At 39.4% G+C, this 18,129-nt stretch overlaps 1 protein-coding gene across 1 annotated transcript in view; it reads left to right on the forward strand.

The window, feature by feature from the left end:
* Positions 1 to 18,129, forward strand: part of ift172 (intraflagellar transport 172) — a 49,167-nt gene that overhangs the window by 13,517 nt on the left and 17,521 nt on the right. Inside the window, exons 16-29 of the mRNA XM_031313865.2 lie at positions 1,717 to 1,884; positions 3,132 to 3,268; positions 4,894 to 5,001; positions 9,683 to 9,767; positions 10,306 to 10,398; positions 10,769 to 10,846; positions 11,505 to 11,753; positions 12,413 to 12,491; positions 12,960 to 13,080; positions 13,584 to 13,728; positions 15,883 to 15,972; positions 16,217 to 16,314; positions 16,587 to 16,722; positions 16,954 to 17,070. Coding sequence (XP_031169725.1) covers positions 1,717 to 1,884; positions 3,132 to 3,268; positions 4,894 to 5,001; positions 9,683 to 9,767; positions 10,306 to 10,398; positions 10,769 to 10,846; positions 11,505 to 11,753; positions 12,413 to 12,491; positions 12,960 to 13,080; positions 13,584 to 13,728; positions 15,883 to 15,972; positions 16,217 to 16,314; positions 16,587 to 16,722; positions 16,954 to 17,070 — 1,704 coding nt within the window. The remainder of the gene's footprint in view (positions 1 to 1,716; positions 1,885 to 3,131; positions 3,269 to 4,893; positions 5,002 to 9,682; positions 9,768 to 10,305; positions 10,399 to 10,768; positions 10,847 to 11,504; positions 11,754 to 12,412; positions 12,492 to 12,959; positions 13,081 to 13,583; positions 13,729 to 15,882; positions 15,973 to 16,216; positions 16,315 to 16,586; positions 16,723 to 16,953; positions 17,071 to 18,129) is intronic.

Genomic DNA, 18,129 nt, shown 5'->3' on the forward strand with positions numbered 1-18,129 from the left:
CTTTGGTCTTGTTGCTTTGCCTGTCGCGTTGTCGTTTTAATTCTCTTTTTCGCTTCCCTGGCGAGTAATCTCCTCATGGCATTCGTCACGGTGCGGGGTGCCACTGAGTGTAAAAGGGCAAAAGGCAGAGGTATGTCCCTCTTTGCCTAATGTATTTTAAAGATGGAGGCGCAACATGACGGCCATCATTTGAGCGACTCGCTCGTATGTATTCTGAATGATTCTGAATGGCAGATTCTACGCTTACGAGAATACTTTGATTAGTTGGTGGAAGTAATTACACATGAATGAGTACATATTTGTGAAATAACAAAGGGTTTTTTGCTAAGAATTAACTAAAAATTACACAATGTAGGTTTAAAAGACTAGTTTGACATTTTTGTAAATACCATAGAAATAATTTATATATACAGTGTGTATATATATATATATATATATATATATATATATATATATATATATATATATATATATTTATTTATTTCTATGGTATATCCACTTATTTGCTTTCTTGCCATGAGTTAGAGGAGGTCAATCATATCAGTTAATTCAACACGGAGCTGGCAGAAATGCTAGTTTTTAAGTGTTTTTGTATGTGATTGAGAGCTGTCAGAAGAAGTTATACATATAAATTAAAAGTGGGATTGTTTGGTCAGTGGATTGTGCTGCAGGAGGCTGTTGAATGCTTTTTTGTGACGTTTCAGTCAGCACCATTAGACCTGCAACAAATACTGTCACTACTGCAGCTACAGTAGCTCGGAAGCATCAATGCAATTAATTGTACCTTTGGGAATTATTGTTATATACTTTAAAAAGTGATATAATACTGACCTACTACCCTACTGACTCGCCATAATATTTAGCCTGGTATGTATGTGAAAGAGGTATTAAATTGCATTCTGTGTGGTATTATAAAGGTCTTTTTAAAGAAAGTCTTAAATTTAACTCGGTGAAGCCTGCAGAAACTCGACAACAGCCGTTTTGACTTGTTGGATCGGCCAGTGGGCAATCCGACTCGATGACCAATTACCAGAAATGACGAGAGGGATGAACGTGACAAACGCCTCTCAAAATCTGACGAAAATCTTTTAAACTGACCTTTGTTGATCTGAAATGAAGACAGATTCAGCAACTGCATGGCCTATTTCTCGCTTAAAATGTTTTCAGAAACACGTTTCGGTGAACTATTTTCGTAAAATACGAGATCGTATTCCGAACGATCCGCCATTATGGTCTGGCTTTGAAATTCGGGAGAAGCCAGACCCACGTGGCGCGTTCGTCCAATCAGCTGCTGGTTTAAATTTTTTGGGTGACAATACAGATTAGCGCCACCTGCTGTTATGAAGACATATTACGTCTTGCGCACGCACAGAACGTACGCTCAAGTCAGCGCCGCTTCGGTGTGTTCCGAGGCACTTTTTTGATCAACTCTGGGAGACTGATCAGTCCGACTGCATTTTCTGCCGACGGTCGGTCGTCGGGTTGGTGTGTCAGAGCCTTTAGAGGTGCTGATGGGAGGATTTTGTTACCTTTGGAAAAAGTCAGGTTAGCTGTTTCCCTCTGTTTTCAGTCCTTATGCTAAACCAAGCTGTCTACTGGCTTCATATCGAATTGACAGATACTGAGAGTGGTATCAACCTTCTCATCTAACTCTCAGCAAGAACTCTAATTCCTCTGATGCATTTCTATATCTCCCTCCCTCACCTTCCTCTTTAGCTCCATCTGTATGACATAGAGAGCGGTGTTAAGACGACGCTGCTGAGTTTCTGCTCCTACGTCCAGTGGGTACCTGGCAGTGACGTGGTGGTCGGCCAAAACAGGGGAAACCTCTGCATCTGGTACAGCATCGACAGCCCCGAGAGCGTCACCATGTTCCCGATCAAGGTGAGGCTTTGTTCACTTTGTATGTGTGAGTGTGTATTTGTCTGTTCTCCATCAGGTTACATCTTACATGACTGAAAAGGTTATTAAGTATAGTATAAAACAGCCCTCATCTTGGCCTTTTTCATCTTTTCATTTGACCCTCTCTGCCTGCTAATTTCCCATGTCTTTCAAACTCCACACCGCCAGTTTGTAGTTTCCAAGCCCACGTTGAAATAACCCCGATGACATTACTATGCCATTATCAGGGTTATTTTGTCAGGCGTGATAAAGCGCCTCCTCCAGAACCATTACACAATTATTTTTTTAGGCTGAGTAGTTCTCCTTATGATGAGTAAACCGAGTTCCCCTTTAAAAGAGAGTTTCCACCTCTGACCCATCCGTTGTAGTCGTGCTACTAAGTTTGCAGTTGATAGTTTTATATATTTTCCTGTTTTTATACCAAAACAACTTCTTTTGCTTTTGCTTTCCCTCACTGATGTTCTCATTAATAATAAAAACCAGGCAGAGGAAGCGCTTACATGGGTGCAGTTGGACAATTTATTTCATATTTTGCTAAGTGCATCAATTATTACAGATAGTTAATGGACAAATAATTGCTGTGGTCCGTCATTTAAAAATAAATAAAGTTTTAATATTTGCAGGGACTTCTTTGTAATTACAAAATCGCAATGGTGGAAGAAGTATTCAGATCCTTAAGTTAAAAGTACTAATACCACACTGTGAAGATGCTTCATAACATAAGTTAAAGTCATGCATTCAAACTGTTACTTAAGTAAAAGTATGTATGTAACATTAGCAAAAATGTGCTTAAAGTATCAAAAGTGAAAGTATTCAATGCAGAAAACAGCTCCTGTGAGTGTTATATATTACTATACATTTGATTATTATTACTGATGCATTAATGTGTAATAGTAGCATTTTACTGTGTAGTTGTTCAAAGTGGAGCTAGTTGTAACTACTTTATATTCTGTTGAGTAGTTTAATCTATAACGGTGCATCAAATTCTATAAACTGATCATGTCTTTTGTATGTAAAATCTTTATCCGTAAAGTAATTAGTAATTATAGCAGTCAAATAAATGTAGCAGAGTTAAAAAGTACAATATGTCCCTCTGAGTTGTAGAAGTATAAACTAAGTAACATGAAATGGAAATTTTACCTCAAATTTGTACTAAATGTAGGCCCTACTTAGTTACAGACCACAACTCTCTAATTGAGGTTTTAATTGCTTTCACTTCTCGTTGTCAGGGAGACATTGTGGATCTAGAAAGAGTCGATGGGAAGACCGACGTGATTGTGACGGAGGGCGTCAACACTGTGACGTACACGCTGGACGAAGGCCTCATTGAGTTTGGTACTGCAATTGATGATGGCGATTATGACAGGTAAGTTTAGACTACTTAGATAGATATTAGACTTACATTCAAAAATCAACCCATCACTGTCATTATTTTTATTTGTTATTGTTATTATTGAGAATCACATGGTATCAGCAGTTTTCACAATCATTTTTGGATTCAAAACCTTTACAGAGTGATTCAAATTTTTCAGATTTTTTAAACTTTAAAATTTAAAATAATATCAGTGCAAACAAAACACGGGGTGTAACTCCACTTGAAGTGTATCAGAGTCGGCGTGTATATAAATAGAAGGGAAAAGAAGGATAAAGAATCAAAATAAAATAGATAAAAGGAAGATTACAAAGTTCCATAAAACCCAGATTTAAACAAAAGAAGGGCAGGAAAATGTATGTAGTCCACTTCTCCCAGATTTTTTCTAATTGACTGACTTGGAGTCTCATGTAGAAGGTTATTTTTTCCATTACAAAGATTTCCTAAACTATGTGATACCACCATGTGATATTATTGTTGTGTTGAACATCCATCCAGCCTTCAAACGACTTGTTGCTTTTTTTGGGTTTGAGTCACAGTGACTGCAGGGCGAGCAGAAGAGGCCAGATGTCCTTTTTATCCAGCAGCTTCCTCAAGCTCTTCTTGAGGGTTTCCTCCGAGCTCCCAGGCCAGCTGGGCGGCATAGTCTCCTTAGTGTGTCGTGATTTAAACACCTCCAAAGTGATGCTCTCAGATCGTTGTAACTGACCTCTCTCAGTTTGGAGGAGCAGCAGCTGAACTCTTCACTGTAGCTCTGAACTCAGTCACACAAAGTGAGGCCACCCACGTTTAGGATTTTGGTGACTTGTGTTTGCCATCTGGTGAGAGACTGACCACAGATAAAACAGGGTATCTTGAAAGTGTTATAATGCATTGACTACAGTTTCCTCAAGCAAAAAAGGGCCTTAGAACCTATTAAAAAGTCTTGTATAGAAAAAAGTATCCAATATTTCCTCCTGCCTGCTGTAGGCACTGATGTTGATTATACAATTATTTTTGTATGTGATGACTGGCTGTAGAGACCGTTTCACACCTATAAACTAAAAGTGGGATTGTTTTGTCAGTGGATTGTGCTGCAGGAGGCTGCAGCAAACACAATCACTACTGCGTGCTACAAAAGCTAGGAGCTAAGTGTCCATTTTTTGTGAAAACTCCAGTTAATCCATTCATCAATTTTCTGCTGCTTCTTTGCTCTTATATATATACTACTGGGAAGTATTATCTCTACTTGTTTTCCATCATACTTTCTATACTTTGGCATGTATGATCGTGAAACGGTTATTAAATTGCATTCTCTGAGGTCCTAAATTTACCTTTCCACAGAAACCCTGTAAGAGAACGAAGGCTGACAATGCAGAAATTTTCTCTGTGACTTCACCGCTAGTGTAGTAAAATAGATCATCTCCAATTGGTGGCTTTTAATAGGGCTCTATTCTTAAAAATTCTTACAGGACAAGGCCAATGCCACAAAAGCAATTCACAGTGACCTACAGGACATGCTGCTGTACAGTATATTTGTGTGGTCGGAGTACAACTGTTCTGTGTGTGTGTGTGTGTGTGTGTGTGTGTGTGTGTGTGTGTGTGTGTGTGTGTGTGTGTGTGTGTGTGTGTGTGTGTAGAGCTACAGCGTTCCTTGAGACTCTGGAGATGTCACCAGAGACTGAAGCCATGTGGAAGACTCTCAGCAAGCTGGCTCTGGAGGCTCACCAGCTGCACATTGCAGAAAGGTCAGCAAGACACACACACACACACAACCTTGCAAGCTAATGTCCGTATCTCTGAGCCAATTACATTCTTTATCAGTCTTCATTGTAAGTTAAACTTATCTTAGTAACAGAAGAGAAAGGAGACAACAAGGGCACACTGGAATAAAAAGCACACTTTTGGACACATATATATATAAGTACACACACACACACACACACACACACACACACACACACACACGTGCGTCTCACTATCTTTGTGGGGACCCGTCATTGACATAATGCATTCCCTAGCCCCTTACCCTAACCTTAATTCAATTCAATTCAATTCAATTTTATTTATAGTATCAAATCATAACAAGAGTTATCTCGAGACACTTTACAGATAGAGTAGGTCTAGACCAAACTCTGTACTTTACGAAGCCCCAACTATTACAGTGGTTGCCTCAAGAGCAAGCATTAGCAGTAGCTATTGCGACAGTGGCAAGGAAAAACTCCCTTTTTTTTTGTTAGGAAGAAACCTCGGACAGACCCAGACTCTTGGTAGGCGGTGTCTGACGGCACCAGTTGGGGGAGTGGTGAATGGTGGCAATAATAGTCATAATAAAGATAGTGAAGCAGTGATCACAATGGTAGTCATAGTAGTTCATGTCATAGTAGGGCACAGCAGGGCGTTACGGGGTGTAGTGTGGCACAGCAGCCTGGGTGGACGCGGTTGGACGCAGTCGGACACTGCGGGGAAACGCAGAGCGTAGCAGGGTGTAGTAAGTCCATAGCGTCAGCTGCACCCAGGACCCCGGTGTAGGTGCCACCCAATTCCAAGGCGATGTTCTGGGTGAAGAAGAAGCAAAGGGACTCCGGGGAGAAAACTCCCCAGAGATAGGTTAGTAACAGGCATTTCTGGGACTAAGATGCACACAAAAGGAGACAAGTGAAAAGAGAGAAGAGGGAGCGGCTCATTGTGTCCTTGGAAGGAGCTTCCCACAGCAGTCTAGAGTTATAATAGTATAACTAAGAGAGGCAGGCTAAAGAGAGGGGCCCTGGACCGGGCTCGTACTCTCCCCTGCCGGAACGGGCTTGTACTTCCTGCCTCCCTCTACTCTACTCTACTATGCTGCAACTCCTCACTCCCTAACTATAAGCTTTATCAAAGATGATGGTTTTCAGTTTATTCTTAAATGTGGCGACGGTGTCAGCCCCCCGAACCCAAGTTGGGAGCTGGTTCCACAGGAGAGGAGCCTGGTAGCTGAAGGCTCTGGCTCCCATTCTACTTTTAGAGACTCTAGGAACCACAAGTAGCTCTGAGTTCTGGGAGCGCAGTGCTCTAGTGGGACAATAAGGTACTAAAAGCTCTTCTATGTATGATGGTGCTTGACCATTTAGTGCTTTGTAGGTCAGGAGAAGGATTTTAAATTCAATCCTGGATTTTACAGGAAGCCAATGCAGAGAAGCTAATACAGGAGAAATGTGATCTCTTTTGTTAGTTCTTGTCAGAACACGTGCTGCAGCATTCTGGATCAGCTGGAGGGTCTTGAGGGACTTATTTGAGCAGCCTGATAGTAAAGAATTACAGTAGTCTAGCCGGGAAGTTACGAATGCATGGACTAGTTTTTCAGCATCGTTTTGAGACAGGATGTTCCTGATTTTGGCAATGTTACGAAGATGGAAAAAGGCTGTTCTTGAGGTTTGTTTTAAGTGGGCGTTAAAGGATAGATCCTGGTCAAAAATGACTCCTAGATTTCTGACAGTAGTGCTGGAGGCCAGGGCAATACCATCTAGGGTAGCTATATATTTAGATAATGAAGTTCGGTGGTGCTTGGGTCCCAGCACAATAACTTCCGTTTTGTTTGAGTTCAACATCAGAAAATTGTGGGTCATCCAGGATTTTATATCTTTAATGCACGCTTGAAGTTTAGCTAACTGACCGCTTTCGTCTGGCTTGATTGACAGATATAATTGGGTGTCGTCTGCGTAACAGTGAAAGTTAATTGAGTGTTTCCTAATAATATTGCCTAGAGGAAGCATATATAAAGAGAATAGAATTGGTCCAAGCACTGAGCCTTGAGGAACGCCATGGCTAACTTTAGCGTATTTGGATGGTTTATCGTTAATATTAACAAATTGGGATCGCTCAGAAAAATAGGACTTAAACCAGCTTAGTGCGATTCCTTTAATGCCAACTAAATGTTCCAGTCTCTGTAAGAGGATGGTATGGTCAATAGTGTCGAATGCAGCACTAAGATCTAATAAGACAAGTACGGAGACAAGTCCTTTGTCAGCAGCAGTTAGAAGGTCGTTAGTGATTTTCACCAGTGCCGTCTCTGTGCTATGATGCATTCTAAATCCTGACTGAAAGTCTTCAAATAGACTATTTCTGTGCAGAAAGTCACACAATTGATTAGCGACTACCTTCTCAAGGATTTTGGAGAGAAACGGGAGGTTAGATATAGGTCTATAGTTGGCTAAGACCTCAGGGTCGAGGGTGGGTTTTTTCAGAATAGGTTTTATCACAGCTACTTAAAAGACTGCGGTACGTGACCCGTTAATAAGGACATATTGATCGTATCTAGTAATGTGGTGTTGACCACAGGTAGTGCTTCTTTAAGTAGCTTCGTTGGAATGGGGGTCTAAGAGACAGGTAGTTGGCTTAGCTGAAGAGACCCTTAACATTAATTGTTGGAGGTCTAAAGGATAAAAGCCGTCTAAATAAGTATCAGGTCTTATCGTTCTCTCTAGCCCTCCTGCGCCCAATGGTGAGTCGTTGGAAGCTGTGGGCAGAAGGTGATGAATTTTTTCTCTAATTGTTATAATTTTATCATTAAAAAAGGTCATGAAGTCATCACTGCTCAGAGCTATAGGAATAGATGGCTCAATAGAGCTGTGACTATCTGTCAGCCTGGCTACAGTGCTGAAAAGAAACCTTGGGTTGTTCTTATTTTCTTCTATTAGTGTTGAGTAATAGTCTGATCTGGCATTTCTGAGGGCCCTCCTATAATTTTTTAGACTATCTTGCCAATCCACACGAGATTCTTCCAGTTTGGTGGAACGCCATTTACTTTCAAGTTTTCGTGAGATTTGTTTTAATTTGCGAGTTTGGGAGTTATACCAAGGTGCTAGTTTCCTTTCCTTCATCATCTTCTTTTTGAGAGGAGCAACCGAGTCTAAAGTAGTCCGTAGGCAGGCCGTAGCAGCGTCTACAAAGTTATCAAGTTGGGAGGGACTAGAGTTAACGTAACAGTCCTCTGTTATATTAAGGCATGACATTGAGTTAAGTGCTGTTGGAATAGCTTCCTTAAATTTAGCTATAGCACTGTCAGATAAGCATCTAGTGTAGAAACTTTTATTTAATTTCGTATAGTCTGGTAGTAGGAATTCGAAAGTTATTAAAAAATGGTCTGATAATAAAGGATTCTGCGGAAATACTATTAAATCGTCAATTTTGATGCCATATTCTAGCACAAGGTCGAGGGTGTGGTTAAAACAGTGCGTGGCCTTATGCACCCTCTGACTGAAACCAATAGAATCTAGCAGTGAATTGAAAGCAGTACTAAGGCTATTGCTCTCAATGTCCACATGGATATTAAAATCACCTACAATAAGTACTTTGTCTGATTGAAGGACTACGCATGATAAAAACTCTGAGAATTCAGATAAAAACTCAGAATATGGACCTGGTGCTCGGTAAACAACAACGAATATAATTGGCTGTACTGTTTTCCATGTTGGGTGTTGAAGATTAAGAACAAGGCTGCTTAACCATCACAACTAAATGCCTAACCTTAACCCTTACCCTCACCCTAACCATAACCTAATAAATAAATATCTAAAATAGTCTAAATAGTCTAATATCTAAACATCTAACCCTAATCCTACAACCAAGTCTTAACCCTCAAACATCCCTTTAACCTTGTGGGGTCCAGCATTTTGGCCCCACAAAGCTGTCGGGACCCCACAAGTATACTGGACTCCCGGTTTTTGAACCCCACGAATATAGTTAAACAAGCCCACACACACACACACACACACACACAGCAGAAGACTGTGTCCCTGTCTGACCTCCCTCTCTAACTTCATTATTAAAGACTTTTTAATCATAAGCTCTCTCTCTCTCTCTCTCTCTCTCTCTCTCTCTCTCTCTCTCTCTCTCTCTCTCACTCTCTCACTCTCTCACTCTCTCCCTCCCTCCATCTTTATTTCTCTCTGTTTAGAGAAACTTTCCAATTTGAATTCTCTTTCATAAATAATGCATATGCTGTTCGTTAGGCATCGGCTTGATTTGCATAAATCATGAAATCTGTGGAAGAAACATTTTCGTCTGGAATGGATAATGTTAATGAGGGAGGGAGGAAAGCGAGAGAGTCAGACAGAAGGACTTTTTACTTTTTAAACTTTTTTTTTTCTTTCATGACTTGTTCATTAATCTGATGCAACTGTTCAGAGAGAGTTGGTAATAAAGGGGCCAAATGCTTAGATGTGCCTTTTTTATTTCTCAGCCCCTTTAGACTGCAGAGTATCTGAAGGCTAATTAGACAAAAGCCCTCATTTATCTCAGTTCATTAAGTGAACAGTTTTTCAAAGCGTTGACCAGCTGATTATACCCTCTACCTTCTCTCTCTCCACTGAAGTTTCTTTCTGTGTTTCATCTTTCTTCCTTTATTACTTACATGCTTTCCCTCTTTTGGTTTTTCTTTATCATTTCTAGGTGTTTTGCTGCGTTGGGGGACGTCTCCACAGTGCGTTTCCTCCACAAAACAAACCAGATCGCTGACAAAGTTTCACAGGAAATGGTGTGTTTCATATCAGCACAGATAAAAGACATAATACATCTCCACACTGACCCATTTATACAACAGATACAGAGTTTTGAGGGTAGTATATGCATATTTTTGGATCAAGTGATTAAATACCAGCAGAAGAATATATATATATATATATATATATATATATATATATATATATATATTATACCACTGGACTATAAATATTGATGCATTAATCATTATCACTTTAATCTTGCAGCCAGTAAAGATGGAGCTTATTTCACTTACTTCATAGTCTGCCCGGTAGCTTAATTTATTAATATTACATTTCTTTTTATTTTGTATTAATAATCTGAATCTGCAAAGTTTTCCTTTTCTGTTATCTTAAAATTAAAAAATGCACCATTACAATTCTTGAAATTGTCATAAAACTGATTACATTTTGTCAACACAGTACATACTGAGTGATCACAGGTGTGTGTGTGTGTGTGTGTGTGTGTGTGTGTGTGTGTGTGTGTGTGTGTGTGTGTGTGTGTGTGTGTGTGTGTGTGTCTCTTTTGAGCAGGGAGGAGATGGAACAGAGTTTTTCCAAGTCCAAGCCCACGTGGCCATGCTGGATAAGAACTTTAAACTGGCTGAGATGCACTACGTGGAGCAGGTTGGTGACACGCCCTGTTGTGCCTCATACAACCAAACCTTGTGTACACACTTTCTTACAATATGCATATTTATATATAATATGTAGAATTAATTACTGATGCATTTTACAGTAAAGCAAAAACTCACACAATTAAAAAAAAAAAAAAGTATTATACCATTATCTTCTGTCTACCTGTGATTAGTCAGGTAGTTTACCTATTAAGTAGGAGCCCACGCTTGAATTCTCCAGATCAGGAACTCTCAACACACTGTATTAATATCACATATGTATACGCTTTATTACTTGCAGAAGCCAAAATTGTAATTATGTTGGTTATATATTTGCGCAGCACTGAGTCAAATGTCATAATTGTTTTCTGTGTCTACAGAATTCCATCGATGAAGCGATAGAAATGTACCAGGAGCTCCACATGTGGGATGACTGCATCGCTGTGGCTGAAGCCAAGGTAATAACCGACAGACTAAATTTATACTTTGCGTTTTACCTGAGGGAGATTTGGTTCTTGCTCTCTGTTGCTGTTGTAAACTCTTCTGTGGTGCAGTAATTTAGCCAGTTCTCTGGGTTTTCATCAGATAAGTCTTGAATACCGTTCTATAGACGTTCTCCTAAGTGCAGACTTGATCCCTGAAAAACTAAAGGACCAAATGCAAAGCTAAGTGAGCTTGGATCTGTGCACAGTTTGTGATCTGACCCGGTAGGTCCCCAACTATAATACTAGATGTCTAAAACTCCACAGGGAACCTTTTAACTGTGACTTACTGTATATAAATATGGCTACAACTAACAATGAATTAGTTGATTACCGGTATATCAGATAATGGCCTATTATATCTTCTCAGAGCCCAAGCTAACATCTTTTTATTGCTTATTTCCAATTAACAGACCAAAATCCAAAGATAATAAATGTACAATCATATTTTTAACAGTGAAAAGCAGCAAACTGCAGTGAACATTTTTGCTAAATAAATGGCTTTGAGATTAAAAGACTTGTAAAGTTTTTGTCAATTTATTTTCTCTCAGTCGACTAATTGTTTCAGCACTAGCTTTAAACCTATGTCTAACCTAGAAACAACCCCACTCTCAACCCAAAATGACTCTCTTAGGGCCACCCGGAGCTGGACAGTCTGCGTGCGAACTATTACCAGTGGTTAACGGAGACGGGTCAAGACGAGAAGGCCGGTGAGGTGAAGGAGAGCGAGGGAGACTTCCAGGGTGCCATCAACCTCTATCTGAAGGCCGGACTGCCGGCTAAAGCCGCCCGACTGGCCATCAGCCATCCGGAGATCACCAACAACAGCGACACTGTCAGCCGCATCGCCGCCAGTCTCATCAAGGGAGAGTTTTATGAGAGAGTGAGTGGACTCTGCCTCCATCTAACTATCTCTGTCTGTCTTGTTTATTGTAGAATTGATCACAGCTGTCTATACTGGGATCCTATTCTTTCACCTCATCTTCTTCTCCTCTCCTAACAAGTGCCAGGAGAGGAGAGGTATCAACAGAGGAACATGTTTTTTCTTAGTTTTTTTTTCAGCATTGCACTCTGTCTCCCTCCATCTGTCTGTTATTTCTGTGTGTCTCTTTTTGTAGCCGTTTGTCTGAGAACTCAATTCTCCTCCTCCAGCCATCTGTGTATATGTAACAGGTGGGGAAGAGAGAAGGAAACTTCACAACAAAACGTGTTGCTGTATCCTGATGGTGTAGGGTTTCATGAATTTAATAGTTTGAAGGTCGATTTGGATGCTGGTAATGTGTGATTTTAATTTGCAGTAGCCAATATGTCCTGCTGACATTTACACAGTATATTTCTTGTATCTTGCAAGGTTAGAAAAGTCTCTGAATTAACATTTAAACTTTTGGACAAGAAAACACTCAACTGAAACTAATGAAGCTGGGGTGTCCACATACATTTGCCATATAGTTAACATTCTTAACAATCCTGAACAACCCGGACTCAACCTTACATATCACTTTGTCTTAATAAATTGATGTTCTCTATGTCTCCCCTGACCAGGCAGGAGATCTGTATGAGAAGATCAGAAACAACCAGAGAGCTTTGGAGTGCTACTGCAAAGGTGGTGCCTTCAGGAAAGGTAAATCAATGACATATATATATATATATATATATATATATATATATATATTTTATAAATAGCTACCAAAATGGATCTCTTTGGTGATTTTTAGTTATGCTAGCAGCATGGCTCCAGGCAGGATAATGTTGGTTGATCGGTCAGTCCTCCACTTTGGTCCAGACCGAAATATCTCAACAACTATTTGATTGATTGACACAAAATTTGGTTCAAACATTCATGTCTCTCAGAGGAGGAATCCCAATGAATTTGTTGATCCTCTGACTTTTCTTGAAAAAATGTGTGGTCTCAACAACTTTTTAATGGATTGTCATAAAATGTGCTGCACACATTCACGTCCCCATAAGTAACATGCTAAACTAAGATGGTGAACATGGTAAACATCAGCTTAACATCAGCATGTTTTAGAATTAGAAATAGTAAATAGTAGATGTAGAGTATATTAAATAAAGTTTCTGCTTCCTGTAGCGGTGGAGCTGGCTCGCCTTGCCTTCCCTGCCGAGGTGGTGAAACTGGAGGAGGCCTGGGGAGACTACCTCGTCCAGCAGAAACAGATGGACGCCGCCATCAACCACTTCATTGAAGCAGGGTATGTAGTGTAGAGTAGTGAAGAGACAAAGATTTGGGCAGATGGAGAGAAGTAGAGATGACACATAAAAAAAACAATCCAACAGAGATGGCCAATAGTTCTTTAAATCATCACCAGGACCATAATAGATATCTTTAAACATGATTATATTCCCCCAAAATACCAAATAAGGACAGGTAATCAGTGCCCAGATATTTATTCTTTCCAGGTTGAAAAAGCATCTGAAACCAAATTTTGACTGCAGGAAGCTAACGCTCTCCACAGAAACGAAGGATCCTGCCAGTAAAGTTTTAATCTGTGCCTCAGAATGAATACATTTTTTTGGTTTAACTTAAATCCTAACCAAAGTTAATTTACTTTGAATTTGGCTGTGTTAATGGAGCAACACAATTAGTGTCTACACACACAATCTACATGTCAGAGTTGATGCTTATTTCATAAAGCTATATGTATACACCGTCCACTAAGAGTCTGTCTGTTGTCTTTCTCCGGTCCGCTCTTAGCTGCTCACTTAAAGCCATCGAGGCGGCCATCGCCGCTCGTCAGTGGAAGAAAGCCGTCCACATCCTGGAGTTACAGGAGGACCCCTCAGCAGGGAAATACTACGTGAAGATAGCTCAGTACTACGCCTCCATGCAGGATTATGAGGTGAGAGAGGAGGGATGAGGTATGAGATATACGGTTGGGGAGGGGGTGTAAAGTAAAGTTTTTCTGCTCACTAAGAGGGCAGATGTCTTCGTGCAGTGATGTGTAATAAATCAGCAGTTAGGATGAAACTAAATGTTCTCAGCGAGTTGTAAAATGGCCAAAGGGACCAGATATTTGTTGAATTGGAGTTGTTAGGTGGACTCCAAATGAATGCTAATGTTCTGTGTCTGCTGGATGTGTGAGCAGGTCACCGTTTGCAAGACAAGTGCAGTATATAAGATGCTGTATGTACAAGCCTACATGCGGGTACATTTGGCTCTGTGGTTAGGGGAGCACCTGAGCTTAGTTTTGCCCCCTGAACACAACACCGGACAGTGATATGGAAGCAGCCAGAGGGATAAAGTAGACAGTGACATTTTGCCACCGGCAATTTATTTCTGCATCTCTCAGGGATATATATATATATATATATATATATATATATACACACACACACACACACACACACACACACACACACACACACAAGACACGACCTTGTACACATTTCAACCAGAAAGTCAGAGGCCAGGATCCACTTTAGTTCAGTCTCCATGGAGCAGTGTGGGCTGTGTGTGCTCGAGGATGCATTGGCAATAATGACAAGTTGGATGGTTGTTACAATATTTTTATTAGTTTCCTAAATACCAGAAATACAGTTGAAAATGAGAAGAGAAAGAGAAGTATGTTATAGATGCAAAGAACAGATAAAAGGAAGAGTGATGATGATGGTGGTGAGGCGCAGTGTGCTCTGCTTGTTCTGATGAGCTCAGCTGAGCCAAACAGCCTCCACAGACTGCCAGCCTCTGAAAATAGCAGGCCATTTCTGTCTGTTTGCTCTATGGGCACATTCACAGAAAGTAATTAAGATAACAAGCTCTTTGCTTTCCAACTTGTGAAAGTTGCAGGAAAGTATAACTCAGTGCAAACTACAACAATGAAGGAAGCTCACACCTGGGATTTCAATACTTAAATTATCACGAAAAAAAAACAAAAAACAATTGACTCAACGGTTTTTAATGAGAACAAACCAGCACATACGTACAATTGTCAGTGTTAGAACAGGTACAATGGAAAATACCATTTCCCTTTTTATGTAGCAAAAATCTATTCACATTGAAGTGATGGATGTTTCCATTTTCCTTCTCCCCAATATTTCCTAAATTCTTACATTAACAGTTACACACTATAGCAACACATTACTTTCTTTATGTTGTTATCATTACAGGTAGCCGTTCCTATTTGTGTTTTATAAGTGTTCTTCCTGTTTTCCCTGCAGGAATGCCATTTTAATTTTAATAGAATATGTGGATATGCCAGAAGGTTAAGAGGATTTTTAGCACCCAATAATGTAATCATTTCCTGAAAATGTAATAAAATGTGCACTTAACCTGATCAAATATGTAATAATAAAAAATAAAAAAAAACTGATTATGTAATAATTTTAACAGATAATGTAAAAAAAAAAGTATGTATTTTTACTTGGAAATGTAACGTGTGCAAGTATTCAAAGTGTAGAATAATAGTACTGAAAACACAAACATTTGACACTGATTTCATGTTTGGAAATATAAACTTTCAGCTTTATGTTTTTTATAATTCATTTTATAACAAATGGCATGTGGTACGTTGTTATCAGGCAAAGATGCATTCAACTAAAATCCCTATCAATGGGTATTGAACCTGCCCATACCCTTGCTGTTTGGTCGTTGTGTAACCATCGTCCATTAGACCGGAGTGGATCTTAGATTAGACACCATCAGAAGACGGCTAACGTTACACAAGCGAGTGATGAAGGCAAAACAGTCGATTCAATCTCCATAAAATGTACTTTCTTTCACCTGAGTCAACAGTGATTCCTATTGAATTTTTTTTTATCACAATATCAGTCAGGGCATTTTATTACATCATTGGGTTTTATTACATTTTCGATCAGGTAAAGTGCAAATTTTATTACATTTTCAGGAAATGATTACATTATTAGAGTGCTACAGGGTTTTTATTTTCAAGTGTGCACCCCAGAATAATGTATATGAGTTTCTATATAAAGAGCTTATGATATTTAGATTGTATTTTATATTTTTGGTGTGTATTTTGTTTGTTAATGGCCTGTAGGTGGCAGAGCAACTGTTTGTGAAAGGAGGTCAAATCAAAGATGCTATAGACATGCACACTACAGCAGGACGCTGGGAGGAAGCTCATAAGGTCAGTATGCGCACAAACTACACAAGCAAGTATGTTAAATAAATATGAACAATATGCATGATTGTTGCAAATTTAAAACATTTAAATTAAACGTTCCACTAATAAAGAACTTGTGACTAGGCTAAAAAGTATACAGTAGGTATTTAATTTCATTTGGTGAACAACACTGATTAGATTATCTTTTTATGAAATTGGTCTAGCTATGAAACAGAGAAATTAAATAAAGGCATTTTTGTTCTTTCAGTTGGCAGTGGAGTGTATGACAGAGGAGGAGGTCATGGCTCTGTATCTCAGCAGAGCTCAGGAGCTGGAGAGAGATGGGAAATTCAAGGAGGCTGAGAGGTAAATGGAGATTTATTTATAGTAATTTGTCACATCATTGGCTGCTGGAAGCATGAAGAGGGAGTGAGGCTAAGTAACACGACAATGTTTGAAGTAATTACAGCAAGAAAAAAATAATGAAAAGAGTGTTTGGCTGTTGCCAGGTGAAAATTTCAGACCCTGTTTTGACCGTCTGACCTAATTATGTCTTGACTTAAGTCTTTTGTCACTCACACATTAGAAAAAAAAAACAGTTCAGTTACTGTGTGTGTGTGTGTGTGTGTGTGTGTCAGGCTGTTTGCCACAGTAAAGCAGCCTGACCTCGCCATAACCATGTACAAGAAGAACCGGATGTTTGATGATGTTATTCGCCTGGTGGCCAAACATCACCCTGACTTGCTGACAGAGACCCACCTGCACCTGGCCAAGGTAAATCACTGTAATGTAATGGAGTTTCAAGACCAATCTTGATAGCAACAATTAGAAAATTAAAAATATGAGAAAGTTTGTTCTGGCCAGTGTGCGGTTCTTGGTGTTTGCTCAACTTACTCACAAACTTTCTTCATTTTTTTTTCAGCTAAACAGTACACTAAAATATGTTTCTGAAATCATGTTGTTGTTATGTTATGTTAATATGTGCGCTGTACATGTTTTTTGTAGGAGTTGGAGGCTGAATCCAGGTTGTCAGAGGCAGAGTATCACTTCATGGAAGCTGAAGAGTGGAAAGCTGCTGTCCACATGTACCGAGTCAACGATATGTGGGAGGATGCTTACAGGGTAGATACGGTCACATTTAATCGCATTTCATTTGCATATATGTGTAGAGTTTTGTTGACCTGTAATTGTGTATTTTAAAGCCTAAAACCTCATCCCACACAACAAATGTAGCAGTAGCCATATCACATACTTTACAGTACTTCTATATCCAGCTTTGACTTGTTGGTGAAAATGAAATAACACCATCGCTCAGGTGCTGGAGTTGCTCCTGAGACTAGTTAAAGTAAGTAAATGAAATACATATAGATGAAATTGAGACACAGTTACATGTCAAGGAGTTTATGAAAGATTAAAGATACTAAGTATATAATCATCCGAAGAACATCCAACTTTGATGCCCTTTGAGTGGTAGCTTAAAAACAACAACAATGAGGCATACTGCACAGATCTAAGTCCAAACACTGTTCTCCAATCAAAGACTTATGCCACCAAAATAATTGAGAAGATGCTAGAATCACATAACACACTTAGCAGTTATTCATCTGAATGAAACCGAAAACTGATAAGTTGTAATTATTTGCATCCAGCTACGCCCTGCTACGTCCTGCTAAGCCCTGCAGTGCCCTGCTAACCCATGAACTACTACAACTACTATTTCTAGTCTTACAGTAGTTCAGTTATCTTTATTGTAACTATTATTGCCACTGTTCATCACACCCCCAACCGGCACCGTCAGACACCGCCTACCAAGAACCTGGGTCTGCCGAGTTTTTCCTCGTCACTGTCGCACTAAATGCTTGCTCTTGGGGGAATTACTGGAATTGTTGGGTCTTTGTAAATTATAGAGTGTGGTCTAGACCTACTCTATCTGTAAATTGTCTTGAGATAACTCTTGTTATGATTTGATACTATAAATACAATTTAATTTAATTGAAATTGAATTGAAAACTTAGTACCTTTTAAATAAAGAACTTAAGACATGAATACAAATGAAAGATATGACATTTTGATATTGCTATACTATATCTTTTTTGTAGTCTGTCATTTCACCTACCAACTTATAAGTCTAAATTTGATTTAATTTGTGTTATAAATATAAACATGTAATAAATAGTTTAT

This window comes from Sander lucioperca, chromosome 19, assembly GCF_008315115.2.
Source record: "Sander lucioperca isolate FBNREF2018 chromosome 19, SLUC_FBN_1.2, whole genome shotgun sequence".
In the NCBI taxonomy this organism is placed as follows: domain Eukaryota; kingdom Metazoa; phylum Chordata; class Actinopteri; order Perciformes; family Percidae; genus Sander; species Sander lucioperca.